This window comes from Aquarana catesbeiana, linkage group LG08 (genome assembly GCF_042186555.1).
Source record: "Aquarana catesbeiana isolate 2022-GZ linkage group LG08, ASM4218655v1, whole genome shotgun sequence".
NCBI lineage: Eukaryota > Metazoa > Chordata > Amphibia > Anura > Ranidae > Aquarana > Aquarana catesbeiana.
The window spans coordinates 307,036,882-307,051,274 of NC_133331.1; the positions used below are offsets into that span (position 1 = coordinate 307,036,882).

Below are 14,393 nucleotides of genomic sequence, written 5' to 3' on the forward strand. Positions count from 1 at the left end.
CTACTGCACTCTTGGAACCACAGGAACCTTGTGTTCTTCCTGAGCTGCAGTAATCAATTTAAAAAAGACCCTGAACAATGCACAGTTATGAAGTGTCTTCCACCCTAGGGGTAGCTGTTTTGGGTGAGCCGATATGCATGTAGGCAGAAAAAAGCTGGAGGAAGGCCCGCTCGCTCGCCAACTGGGAAAACAAAGGAAGCCATAATGCTGTTGCTGTGCAGCCTGAGAAAGGACAAAGCCACCAGGAGAAACTTAGCCTGTGCTACAATTTTGTTCTTGAACTACAGATCCCAGCATTACTGGAGTTCTTGAGGAAAGAAGAGGAAGATTAGTTCCCTGGCAGAGAGAAGAATGTGAGGACATTCTGAGAGGCAGACTGTTCATCTGGTCGCTGGTGAGACCCTTACCACCATATTGAATACAGACAGAGACACTGCATAGGTCACTCCCTAGTACCTGAGATCAGCAATCACACTGACTGAGTGCACTGCTCAGTTGCTAGAAAGAACACTGCAGACACTGTCTTTATTGATCTGTCGACAGGGAACAGAGAGGGGTCATCTGTTGCCTCAGGAGTTAGTGAGATATCACTTTCCAGCCCCACTAGACCCTTTTAATAAAAACAGCATTGTCCATGTGGGTCAAAGTGTAGGCGCCTTTACCAGTGTTTGGAGGAACTTTATCCTAAACACGCCAACATCAGGTCTAGGCCCCAACGTGGCGGCCAGTGGGGAAAGGGGCTTATTATAGACTGCTTAACTGTCATGGTGGTGTAACTCTTCTTAGTTAGAATTGCCCAAGTACAGGGTTTAAGAGGGATTGTTCCCCCATTGCCATGCCACAGGGCATGGTGATATTTACAGAGTCATGGCACAGAATCAGTGGCTCCTTCAGAGGAAAGAGCTAAAAAAGCTTGAAGATGTGGTATCCCCATACTTGGTAGAAATAGCAGAATGTGTTTTGAATTGTAATTCTAAGTATTTCCATACTGTGTATGAGAAACATTGAGAGCTGCATGTAAATAATATGATTTCATCTGCTTTCCTCATTCCAAAAAATTGTGGCAAAAATGCGATCTTAAAAAAAACTCACCCACCCACTAATTAAATAAGTTGGAAGGTCAACTTTGCAAAATTGAATTTTATTGGGTGTTTCTCCTGTCTTGGCACTTCAGGGCCTCCAAAAATGTGATAGGTAGTCAGGAAATCAGATACCTAACTCATGCTCTTGAAAGCCTGAAGGTGCTCCTTAGATTTTGGACCCCTTTATGTGACTAGATGGCAAAAAAGTCCTACATATATGGTATTAACCATGTTCGGAAGGAGTAACAGAATATGATTTGTGATATAATTATAAGGCTCGGTTTACACTGGCCACATTTGGGATTCGACTTGTGAGACCCCAAGTCATATGATGTGAAATCCCATGTTAGTCAATGAGAGCTGTCCTAATTAGCACCACTGAAGTCGCTCCAACTTTAGAAAAGGTTCCTGTACTACTTCAAGGAGACTTCTATCCAAATTGTGCCTATAAACTTTAATAGAAGTCGCTTCCAAGTCGGATCCTTATCTATATTGATGTGATTTGGATCAGACAATACAGGAAGATTACCCATGCATTCCCTGCGGTAACATAAAGAAAAGGCAGGGTGGCTCCTTGTGCAATACAGTGTTATTGAGTGACTACACGACAATTAGAAACAAGTTGCACTCATAAAGGTAGTGTGATAACGAGCATTCCTTCAGAAACTGTGGCCAGCATACGGCAAGTAATCCTCCGGACAGTGGGAAAGCAGGGGCTGAGGAGAGAAGGAATCCAGCTTTTAGCAGTGAGCAAGCTGCGTGTGACCCGATCCTTCTGGCCACGGAGTTCCAATCCTCGGTGAGGCTGGTCCCGCCTACACAATCACATGACACGGAGCCATGCTAGCTGACAAAGGACGCTCCGTGGTCACTATGGCACCGCGTTTCAGAGGGCGTGGCCTCCTTCTTCAGGTCTGCCCACTGCTCTCCCAATGGTCATTTTATTTGGTGTGGGTGGTGCTGGGGTTATTAACCCTAACATGGTGCACACACAAATATAATTCAACAAGCAGTGGACTTATATCAAAAACCATGTTCATTTCATATTACCCTTCGGTTTGTTTAACCTTTGAGTGACTGTCTTGTTCCCACATAATAGGACTTATTAAAATATATATATATATATATATATATATATATATATATATATATATATTGCAACCTAATAGTAATTGATAAACATTTTTAAAAAATAATAATATTATATAGGTTTAAACGTAATTCTATACATATGTATGTGTGTTTGCTTGGTATGGTTATGTATAGATTTTATATGTAAAAACCTTTGCATGATGTATAAAAATATATTAAAAAGAAATAATAATAATATATAAAAAGGTGTTTTTATTTTCCATATATTTTTCTTTAAAAATATTTCAATAATTAATACAAAATGTTTTAAATATATAGACGGCTTTTAGGTCGCAGTAGTGTGAGCCGAGCCTAACTATACTTATGTTGTGTATGAGCAACAACATGGTAAAATGACAACTTTATGCCCCTTGAAAGCCTGAAGGTGCTCCTTGGATTTTGGATGCCTCTTTGCATCTAGGCAGCTGAAAAGTCTCACACATGTGGTATCCCCATTCCTGGAAGAAGTAGAAGAATGTGATTTGTGGTGTACTTGTAAGTATACCCAAGCTGTGTGTGAGAAATAACTTGGTAAAATGACAACTTTGAGAAATAAAGTCAAATTGTATTTATTTTCCTAAATTTTCCCAAAAATGACAACTTTAAAACACTCACCATGCTTCTTACTGAAAACTTTCGGGTGTATACTTTCGAAAAATAGGTAATTGGGGGTAGGCCATCAATACATCAGGACTGATAAATTTCCACATATACTGTATATACCAAAGTTTGTAGACTCTATAACTTTCACACAGACTAAATATTATACACTTGATTTGTTCTACCGAAGAAATGGAGCACAATAATATTTGCCTAAATTTATGAAGAAATATTTTTCTGTTTGGAAAATTTTACAGCAGAAACTAAAGGAAACATTATTTTTTCTATTTTTTTTCTTTTTATATAGTAAAAAAAATAAAAAATAAATAAAAATAAAAAAAGCTCTACCTGTCAAAAAAATATATATAAATTCATTTGGGTAGTGTTGCATGACCAAATAATTGTCAGTCAAAGTATCAAAGTGCTAAAAACTGAAAAATTGGGCTGGACAGGAAGGGGGTTTAACACTAACAATCTAGAAGTGTGCATACATGAAAGAGGTTTTGAAAAAGGAGCCTTTGAGCATGCTCTGAAACTAGTCACCTCCCCATTGCTGATGCCACCCCCCCCCCATGTTCCATGGCGGTTTCAGGAAGAACGGTGGCCATCTTGCTCCTCCAGACTCTCGGTTCCTGCAGCTGCTGGCCGGCACAGTGACAGGGAAGACCATCTCAGGAGGACCTCATTACATTGATGAGTCAGTTCACTCTGTAATTCTGTAAGTGTTTTTTACTATTGCCTTTTAATAAAACTGCTGATAGGCGTTTCAGGGGTCAAAAGGACTCTGCCTTCTTGCCAGCAATATTTGAATGAGCATTCAAGATAAGTTCTTGCTCACGTAGATACTGATGGCAAGTGATTCCTCATGGAACCCGTTTCCCACACTCTGCTTGAGTGCTTCCATCATATACTGCTTCCTCCAGTCTGGACCTTCAGAGATCAGATATTATAGCCGCCCATACAACACTAGCCGACACTAGCTTGTAGGAAGATGGAATCATTATTTGAACAAACTCACCAAATATATACCACAGGAGGACATTCCCCAAGAACATAATTAACAAAAGCTAATTATCTTGTCATTTAACGCAGCCTAGGTGACTCAATGCCCCCCCCAGACAATGTTGTGATTGATCAGATATCCCTACTTCAGGTCAGACTTGCTGGCATCAAACTCCTAAAGTACAATACACATTGTTACAAGTTTAAACACATCCCCCAAGGGTTTGCTAGGAGAGACAAAAGTTGTTCCAATTAGCACAATTAACAAATACAAGCAGTGATCTCCCCCCTCCTCCACCTATTAGGCAACAGACTATAGCAGGAGACCTCAGTAGCAGACTGTTCGGCTCCTACATTGAAGAGCATGAAACGGAGGCCAATGTGCCCAGCTATTTCAATTAAGTTGTCACTTAACCCAGCCTAGGTGACTCAATGCCCCCCCCCCTGAGACAATGTTATGATTGATCAGATATCTCTACTTCAGGTCAGACTTGCCGGCATCAAACTCCTAAAGAACAATACACATTGTTACAAGTGTAAACACATCCCCCAAGGGTTTGCTAGGAGAGACAAAAGGTGTTCCAATTAGCACAATTAACAATACAAACAGTGATCTCCCCCCTCCTCAGCCTATTAGGCAACAGACTATAGCAGGAGACCTCAGTAGCAGACTGTTCGGCTCCTACATTGGATAACATGAAACAGAGGCCAATACGCCCAGCTATTTCAATTAACATGTATTGTTCAGAATCAAACAAACCAGGAATAGTCTTTTTATATATTTCCTGAGAGATACTATGGATAAATATTACTGTCCCATCTGAAGTAATCCATACCACGTTCTCAGTGTCCATTAAGTGGTGGTCCATCATTAGAGAATGATCTGCTCTCTCCCTGGGCCATAGCCAGTGGGTAAGAGGCTTGCTCCTAGTCCTCTCCAGAAGCTCCTATCTTGGTCAGGTCTGTCACACTCTAATCCAGCAATTAGCTTCCCTGCACTGCCCTGATGAAGGGCCTTTGACCCCCCGAAGCACGTTGGCTGTCTTTTAGAACAATACCCATCAATGAACCTGCTGGGGTACCCACTAACTCTCTAAAGTCTAAAGTCTCCACAGTGATTCCAGAAATCTGAGAACAGAGTATTGGGAGGTGCGGAGTGTTCTTGTTTATTATAGAAAATCAGAGATAGTGATTAACAAACAATAAAAACAAAGCTAGAATCTACATCACATCTTCTATAACTGAAGAACATAAACTATAACATGTAATAATTATTGGATGGACCAATGAAAAGCCGACTTCTTCTGTGAGACATCAAAAGAACGATAATGTACAGGAACCAATAAGAAGTGTTGTCCATGTATTGTCATATCTGGCCATGTATTAGCACAGTTTAGTTGTATGGTGCGGTCTGTGTGAGTGAATGAAAGATTTCCCGCACTCTGAACATGAAAAGGGAAGCTCACCCGAGTAAATCGTCTGGTGTGTATCATGGACATTTCTAAACGTGAAACATTTCCCGCACCCTGAACATGAACGGGGATGTTCACCCGTGTGACTTCTCTGATTGTTAAGCTGTTTTACTCAGTGAAAGATTCCCCACTCTTTGAAAGTAAATAAGAACTCTCATCTGTGTGACGCTTCTGGTGTTGAAGAAGGTTTCCTTTGTGGCTAAAACATTTCCCGCACTCTGAACATGAATAAGGACGCTCACCTGTGTGAATCTTCTGGTGTATATGAAGTGAAAATTTCTGAGTGAAACATTTCCCGCACTCTAAACATGAATAAGGACGCTCGCCCGTGTGAACTCTCTGGTGTTTAACAAGCTCTCTTTTCAGAATGAAAGATTTCCCACACTCTGAACATGAATGTGGACGCTCACCCGTGTGAATCTTCTGGTGTGTAACAAGTGAACATTTCTGATTGAAACATTTCCCACACTCTGAACATGAATAGGGGCGCTCACCTGTGTGAATTCTCTGGTGTCTAAAAAGGCTTTTTTTCTCAGTGAAACATTTCCCGCACTCTGAACATGCATAGGGACGCTCGCCCAAATGACGTTTCTGGTGTTGAAGAAGGTTTCCTTTTTGATTGAAACATTTCCCGCACTCTGAACATGAATAGGGATGCTCCTCTGTGTGACTTCTCTGGTGTCTAAGAAAGCTGTTTTTCTCAGTGAAACTATTTCCACACTCTGAATGTGAATAGCGACTCTCACTTGTGTGACGTTTCTGGTGTTGAAGAAGGTTTCCTTTCTGATTAAAACATTTCCCACACTCAGAACATGAATATGGACGTTCACCTGTGTGAATTTTCTGATGTTTTACAAGGTCTCCTTTCTGAATGAAACATTTTCCACACTCTAAGCATGAATAGGGACACTCACCCGTATGAATTCTCTGGTGTGTAACAAGGTCTCCTTTATGAATGAAAGATTTCCCGCACTCTGAACACGAATATGGACGCTCACCCGTGTGAATCCTCTGGTGTGTTATAAGTGAAAATTTCTGAGTGAAACTTTTCCCACACTCTGAACATAAATAGGGACGTTCACCTGTGTGAATTCTTTGGTGTTTAACAAGGTCTCTTTTCAGAATGAAGGATTTCCCGCACTCTGAACATGAGTAGGGGCGCTCCCCTGTGTGAATCTTCTGGTGTGTAACAAGTGAACATTTCTGAGTGAAACATTTCCCGCACTCTGAACATGAATAGGGTCGCTCACCCGTGTGAGTTTTCTGGTGTCTAAGAAAGCTGTTTTTCTCACAGAAACAATTCCCACACTCTGAACATGAATAGAGACTTTCTCCTTTGTGACGTTTCTGGTGTTGAAGAAGGTTTCCTTTCAGGTTGAAACATTTTCCACACTCTGAACATGAATACGGGCGCTCACCCGTGTGTATTCTCTGGTGTTTTAGAAGGTCTCCATTCTGAATGAAACATTTCCCGCACTCTGAACATGAATAGGGGCGCTCACCCGTGTGACTTTTCTTGTGTCTAAGAAGTACAAATTTTTTGGTAAACAATTTCCCACACTCTGAACATGACAATGAACTCTCTTCTGTGTGAACTCCTTCATGGCTTGAAGAAGATCTCTGGGGAATAGAAGGATCTATTGAAGTATCTGTACTGTGAGATCCTATAGTCTTGGTGTGTGATCCATCAGAAGATTCCTCAGGATTAGAGGGATCCATTGATCTCCCCAATTGGGAAGGTCTGGGATGTATATTTGGAGTAACGGGATTTCCTCCTGGAGAATATTGTACAATGTTATTATCTTCTGCATTATAATCTGGAGATACAATGAGATGTTCCTCAGAGGTATTCCGGACATTGTGTCCACCTGTTGAGAAACAATTTTACAATAAAACATATTTTCCAAACCTTCCATTCAGGAGTCATATATGTTGGTCCAGCACTAAATATTTTATAAGAGCTCTGGCATAGAATTTGGGGGCAATTAGAACAACAAATTATGAACAAAAAACAGATAATGCCATTGTTACTTTACAAATGGAGATGGACCTTTCATACGGTGTCCAGTATCTCCTCCTTATTTGTAGGGAACATGACATTATATTGAGGAATGGAACAGTAATAAGGAGAGCCGGCAAAACTGTAATCCTTGAAGTGACGTTTATTGGTACATCAGAGTGACAATAAAACAATAAAGCTGACGCGTTTCGGCAATAGCCTTAGTCGTTAGCTAATTGTTTCTATAATTGGTGTTTATTACTTACTTGTGTCCATATGTAGAGAAGATTCCTTCTGTTCACTTTTCATAATCATCTCCCCCTCCTCCATAGACTGCTGATCTCCACTCACCAACCTCTCTTCTTCTTCCTTTTTAATCTCAGCTTTGATGTCTTTCAGTTCTTCACCCTAAACCCCAATGATAAGAGAATACATTTGTAAAAATGAACAATAAGTTACACAGAATAGAGGCATCTTGTAGCTTTGAGTATATTTTCAGGTCTACATGCTCAGTTCCATCTACCTGATGATGGTGAGGGATGTTCTGATGTTCCTGTGTGGAATCCCGGGAATACAGAGGACCGTCTTCCTCCACAGACTGCTGATCTTCACTAATCATCATCTCTTCTTTTTCTTCTTTAATGTCAGCTTTGATATTTTTCAGTTCCTTATGTTAAACCCCAAAGATGACAGAATACAAATGTAAAATTGTAACGAGAGATTACATAAAATAATGTTCTCTCATAGCTTATAATTCTTTTTGAGCTCTACATGCTCAGTTCACCTACAAGATGATGAGGGATGGGGTGATCTTCCTGTGTGGAATCCCAGGAATACAGAGGACGGGGACATCTCTCTGGTGGGTTTCCATTACTGGATCCATCTGTAGGAAACACACACACTGACTGAATACATTGTTTCTATGTGTTTATCAGATGATGGGGGATCTAGGTGGACCCTCCGTACTGCTCTCTCCTTTAAAATAAAGTCTCCTCTTACCCGGTGATGTGAGGGGCGGCTGATTCTCCATCATGACGTCCTTGTAGAGATCCTTGTGTCCTTCTAAATACTCCCACTCCTCCATGGAGAAATAGACAGTGACATCCTGACACCTTATGAGAACATAAGACATCACAGTGACTATGGAGGAAGAGGACGGACATGACGGGGGGGGGGGTTACTGGGTGTAAGTATAAAATAATATTGTATTACCTCCTCTGCTGCCAGTCACAGGAATATCTCCCTCTACTTCCTCAAAATTTCCCTTTCACCCGAAACTTCCTGTCTGTATCTGCTTTAACTTCCTGTCTGTAGAGGGCATCACTTCCTGTCTGTAGAGGACATCACTTCCTGTCTGTAGAGGACATCACTTCCTGTCTGTAGAGGACATCACTTCCTGTCTGTAGAGGACATCACTTCCTGTCTCTGCGTTCCACTAACAATAAGCAAGATCACCATCTTATAGAGAAAATACAAACTGCAGCCTTTGACAGCTGCTTCTTGGTATCGTGCAAATAAAAGAGAAAACGCGCTGACATAAACTAAAATTTGTAGTTCATAAATCCGTGCAAAGTAATATGTCTGAAGATATGCGTAATCAAATTCCACCACGTGATCCACCACCCAGTGTAAGATGGACTCTTGCCAGAGTTGCAGGACTCTAGTACGGAGTCAATATGGTAAATCATCATCAATCAGACATCACAACTCCTTCAGGAACATAAAGTGTCCAGTGGGTGTAGGGAAGTGGACATAAAATGCAAGAAACATCCACATAGTGTAAAACCACAAACACACTTTAATATAACAAGAAGGGATAAAAGGCACTCACATTTCATAAATTAAAACAAGCGTAAAACAGTCAATCCAAGGAAGATAGACTATGCATAGTAGTAGATCCGTTTGTGTACACATTAAAGACCAGCAGGGCAATGGCACGTACGTATGCTGCGCCCTACATTTTTTGTCACAACTGACGTCATCGGGGGCATGGTCACAACTGACGTCATCGGGGGCATGGTCACAACTGATATCATCAGGGGCATGGTCACAACTAACGTCATCAGGGGCATGGTCACAACTGACGTCATCAGGGGCATGGTCACAACTGATGTCATCAGGGGCATGGTCACAACTGATATCATCAGGGGCATGGTCACAACTGATGTCATCAGGGGCATGGTCACAACTGACGTCATGCCCCCGATGCTTATTGGTATTGTATGCAAATAAACAGTCAATGAAGAACATAATTCAAAAAAATTGATTGTGTCTTAAAATTCATGATACATAAAGCATGAAGAACACAACATTGTTTTGCAAAAACTATATCCCAAAATGATGCCAATTACTTAGTTTGGGGGGAAAAAGTATTTGGCACTTAAAGCGGAAGTTCATCCAAAAGGGGACGTTCTGCTTGTTTGCATCCACCCTCCTCTACTGCCACATTTGGCACTTTTTTTTGGGGGGGGGGGGGGCAGCGGGTACCTGGTTTTGACAGATACCTGCTCCCACTTTCGTTCACATGCGCCGCAGCAATCTGAGACGAAAATCCGCCCACCCTCCTTCCCCAGCAGCCTTCTGTGACACTTCACAGGCCCCATAGAATTACGGGACCATTCACAAAGCGCAGCCTAACTCGCAAATTTGCAGTGGGAAACCAGCTGTGAGGGCTTCACTGCATGTATCCCTTACAAAGCCAACACCTGCATCCGAAGCTGATTAAAGAATGAGCTCGAGTGCGGACATCACTGGGTGCAGACATCACTGGATCCCTGGACAGGTAAGTGACAGTATTTGTAGCTGCTGAATTTTAATTTTTGGGGGGAGACTGAAGCTCTTCTTTAGGATATTTCAGAAAAATGCCTCTATATTTAGAATGTATCTGGTTTATAAACCAGAGGCTTTGGATGGACAGTTGGATAAATAGTTCTATATTTAGGATGTATCCGGTCTATAAACCAGAGGCTCTGGGTGGTCAGTTGGATAAATGGCTCTATATTTAGGATGTATCCGGTCTATAAACCAGAGGCTCTGGATGGACAGTTGGATAAATGGCTCTATATTTAGGATGTATCCGGTCTATAAACCAGAGGCTCTGGATGGACAGTTGGATAAATGGCTCTATGTTTAGGATATATCTGGTATATAGACCAGAGGCTCTGGATGGACAATTAGGTAAATGGTCCTATATTTAGGATGTATCTGGTCTATAAACCAGAGGATCTGGATGGACAATTGGGTAAATGGTTCTATATTTAGGATGTTTCTGTGCACTTACTGTAACACTCTATGGAGGACATTTATAAATCCTGTCCCAGCCTTTATAGCAAAAAATAGCCACAAGCTTGAATCCAATTGCATACTGCGGTTGAATTACTTTATTATAGTAGTGTTTACTCCCTTTACAAATCTCATACAGTCACAATATGGTGAATAGGGATGAGCTTCGAGTTCGAGTCGAACTCATGTTCGACTCGAACATTGGCTGTTCGCAAGTTCGCCGAACAGCGAACAATTTGGGGTGTTCGCGGCAAATTCGAATGCCGCGGAACACCCTTTAAAAGTCTATGGGAGAAATCAAAAGTGCTAATTTTAAAGGCTAATATGCAAGTTATTGTCATAAAAAGTGTTTGGGGAGCTGGGTCCTGCCCCAGGGGACATGGATCAATGCAAAAAAAAGTTTTAAAAACGGCCGTTTTTTCAGGAGCAGTGATTTTAATAATGCTTAAAGTCAAACAATAAAAGTGTAATATCCCTTTAAATTTCGTACCTGGGGGGTGTCTATAGTATGCCTGTAAAGGGGCGCATGTTTCCTGTGTTTAGAATAGTCTGACAGCAAAATGACATTTTGAAGGAAAAAACTCATTTAAAACTACCCGCGGCTATTGCATTGCCGACAATACACATAGAAGTTCATTGATAAAAACGGCATGGGAATTCCCCAAAGGGGAACCCCGAACCAAAATTAAAAAAAAAAAAAATGACGTGGGGTTCCCCCTAAATTCCATACCAGACCCTTCAGGTCTGGTATGGATTTTAAGGGGAACCCCGCGCCAAAAAAAAATAAAAAACAGAAGAGGGGGGGACGAGAGTGCGGTGACTTGACGGGACTTCCCTGTGACGTCACGGGGAATGCCACAGGGAAGTCCCGTCATGTCCCGTGCGTCAGAGGGGGGCGGGGTCACCGGGTGGCCCCGCCCCCCCCTTATTTAAGAACTGTCAGACGAGGAGCGCCGTCACACAGTGGGAGCCTCCCTTCATGCCAGCATGGATTGCGGAGCGGCCCGGAGAAGAAAATGAAGAAGAGAAGAAGAGAAGAAAAGAAGAAGAGAAGAGCGGGAGCCTCCCCCCCATGCCATGGGTGCGGAGCGGCCCGAGGAGAAGAAGATAGAAGACGCCGCGGAGGAGATGCTGGACGAGAACGCCGGAGGAAGAACCAGAAGAGCCAGAAGAACCAGAAGATGAAGGAAGATAGAAGAAAGAAGAAGCATTTAAATAAAGGAATTGTCAAAAACTGTCTCTTGTCATTTTTAACATTTTTGACACTTTTTTCGTGAAATGGTAGGGGTACTTATGTACCCCCTTACCATTTCACACAGGGGGGGGCCGGGATCTGGGGGTCACCTTGTTAAAGGGGGCTTCCAGATTCCGATAAGCCCCCCGCCCGCAGACCCCCACAACCACCGGCCAGGGTTGTGGGGATGAGGCCCTTGTCCTCATCAACATGGGGACAAGGTGTTTTGGGGGGCTATCCCAAAGCACCCTCCCAATGTTGAGGGCATGTGGCCTGGTACGGTTCAGGAGGGAGGGGGGGCCGCACTCTCGTCCCCCCCTCTTTTCCTGCGGCCTGCCAGGTTGCATGCTCGGATAAGGGTCTGGTATGGATTTTTGGGGGGACCCCACGCCGTTTTTTTTTTTTTTTTTCGGCGCGGGGTTCCCCTTAAAATCCATACCAGACCTGAAGGGTCTGATATGGAATTTAGGGGGAACCCCACGTCATTTTTTTTTTTTAATTTTGGCCGGGGTTCCCCTTAATATCCATACCAGACCTGAAGGGCCTGGTATGGAATTTAGGGGGACTCCCACGTCATTTTTTTTTTTAAATTTTGGTTCGGGGTTCCCCTTTGGGGAATTCCCATGCCGTTTTTATCAATGAACTTCTATGTGTATTGTCGGCAATGCAATAGCCGCGGGTAGTTTTAAATGAGTTTTTTCCTTCAAAATGTCATTTTGCTGTCAGACTGTTCTAAACACAGGAAACATGCGCCCCTTTACAGGCATACTATAGACACCCCCCAGGTACGAAATTTAAAGGGATATTACACTTTTATTGTTTGACTTTAAGCATTATTAAAATCACTGCTCCTGAAAAAACGGCCGTTTTTAAAACTTTTTTTTGCATTGATCCATGTCCCCTGGGGCAGGACCCGGATCCCCAAACACTTTTTATGACAATAACTTGCATATTAGCCTTTAAAATTAGCACTTTTGATTATTCATGTTCGTGTCCCATAGACTTTAATGGTGTTCGCGTGTTCGAACGAACTTTTTTCCTGTTCGCATGTTCTGGTGCGAACCGAACAGGGGGGTGTTCGGCTCATCCCTAATGGTGAATAGTCAAGCACACATAAATCTGCTGCTGCTTTCTGCTACTGTGCATTTCCTTTACACTTAGTTTGGTAGGGGCCTTATTCCGAGACATAGATGTAGCAGTGTGTCTTCATTCCCCAGCAGGCTCACATAGGAGAACCCTTTAGAAGACTCAGAAACATGGCGCATAGAATGTAGATGAACACGCTCCTCCTCCGTACCGCTCCCCTTCGGCTCCTCACTAATCTCTCCAGGGATGTTTCTCCTCTCTCAGTTAAACACAATAAAGATACCCTAAAATACAGAGTTCATTCTGACTGTGCAAAACCGGTTTGTGTTTCTTTTGCGTGAGTTTTCGAGATCCGACTGGTCACCAATATTTTGATAAATGTCCCCCTATCTGCTGGAGATAAAATACGTCACAATGACTATGGAGGTAAGAGGACAGACAAAAATTCAGGGTGGTGGGGGTTACTGGGTGTAAATATTAAAAAAATAATCTTATTACCTCCTCTGCTGCCAGTTCCACCAATGTCTCCTCTCTACTTCCTCCCAACTCACCTTTCACTCGGAACTTCCTGTTAATATGTGACATCACTTCCGGTCTTGGCTTGGTTTCACTTTCATTTTCAGTGTTGCGCTGACAATAAGTGAAATCACCACATTTGCGAAGAACATACAAACCGCAGTCTACAATTTGGATGACTTTCACAGCTACTTCTTGGTGCATTCTTCGGTTTTGGTAAATATATTACACACAAGTTAGAAAGCCAAACAATACCAAATATAATAAAAACATACTTCCCAACTTTCTGAGATGGGAATGAGGGACACCTATTAGCAAAGTATATAGGCATAGGACAACCCCCCCGGCACGCCCCCCCCTAAAGGAGAATTGTAATTAAAAAAAATGATTAGTGAAACCCACAAGGGATTTTTTTTACCACCACTATTCCTTTATATTGGCTTTTGAAATTTACAATTGCAGCAATTAAGAAATCGGATAGAAAGATTTAGCACTCGGAAACACTTTTTGATAGATAAGTAGTGCATTTTATATACAACTATATAGATCAGACCACCATGAGAGATAAATGAGGAGTAAAGAGAGACAGAGGGACAGTCCCTCGAAATCCGGGACAGTTGGGAGCTATGTAAAAACGATTGGTAATGAACTTGAGAAAAATCCTGGACAGCCGCACTCCAAGAAATAGCTTTTATTTGTCAAAAGGAATCAAAAATACATGCCACAGCAGAACGGACAGAAGAGCTGACGCGTTTCACACCATCAAACAGTGCTTAATCATAGCTCATAGTTAAGCTATGATTAAGCACTGTTTGATAGTGTGAAACGCGTCAGCTCTTCTGTCCGTTCTGCTGTGGCATGTATTTTTGATTCCTTTTGACAAATAAAAGCTATTTCTTGGAGTGCGGCTGTCCAGGATTTTTCTCAAGTTCATTGCTACATGCATTGCCAGCACCTGTGGCTTCCAAACTAGAGGAGAGCATCATTCC

The 14,393-nt window shown here is 42.2% G+C and overlaps 1 protein-coding gene across 1 annotated transcript in view; it reads right to left on the reverse strand.

The window, feature by feature from the left end:
* The window catches only part of LOC141106907 (uncharacterized), a 46,707-nt gene extending 33,154 nt beyond the window's left edge, over window positions 1-13,553 (reverse strand). The window contains exons 1-8 of the mRNA XM_073597837.1: window positions 13,387-13,553; window positions 8,499-8,721; window positions 8,286-8,426; window positions 8,075-8,169; window positions 7,810-7,953; window positions 7,553-7,694; window positions 5,400-7,155; window positions 4,311-4,323 (exon numbers count right to left, since the gene is read on the reverse strand). Of these exons, the coding sequence (XP_073453938.1) occupies window positions 4,311-4,323; window positions 5,400-7,155; window positions 7,553-7,694; window positions 7,810-7,953; window positions 8,075-8,169; window positions 8,286-8,418 (2,283 nt within the window). The 5' untranslated portion in view covers window positions 8,419-8,426; window positions 8,499-8,721; window positions 13,387-13,553. The remainder of the gene's footprint in view (window positions 1-4,310; window positions 4,324-5,399; window positions 7,156-7,552; window positions 7,695-7,809; window positions 7,954-8,074; window positions 8,170-8,285; window positions 8,427-8,498; window positions 8,722-13,386) is intronic.
* Window positions 13,554-14,393: the final 840 nt, after the last annotated feature.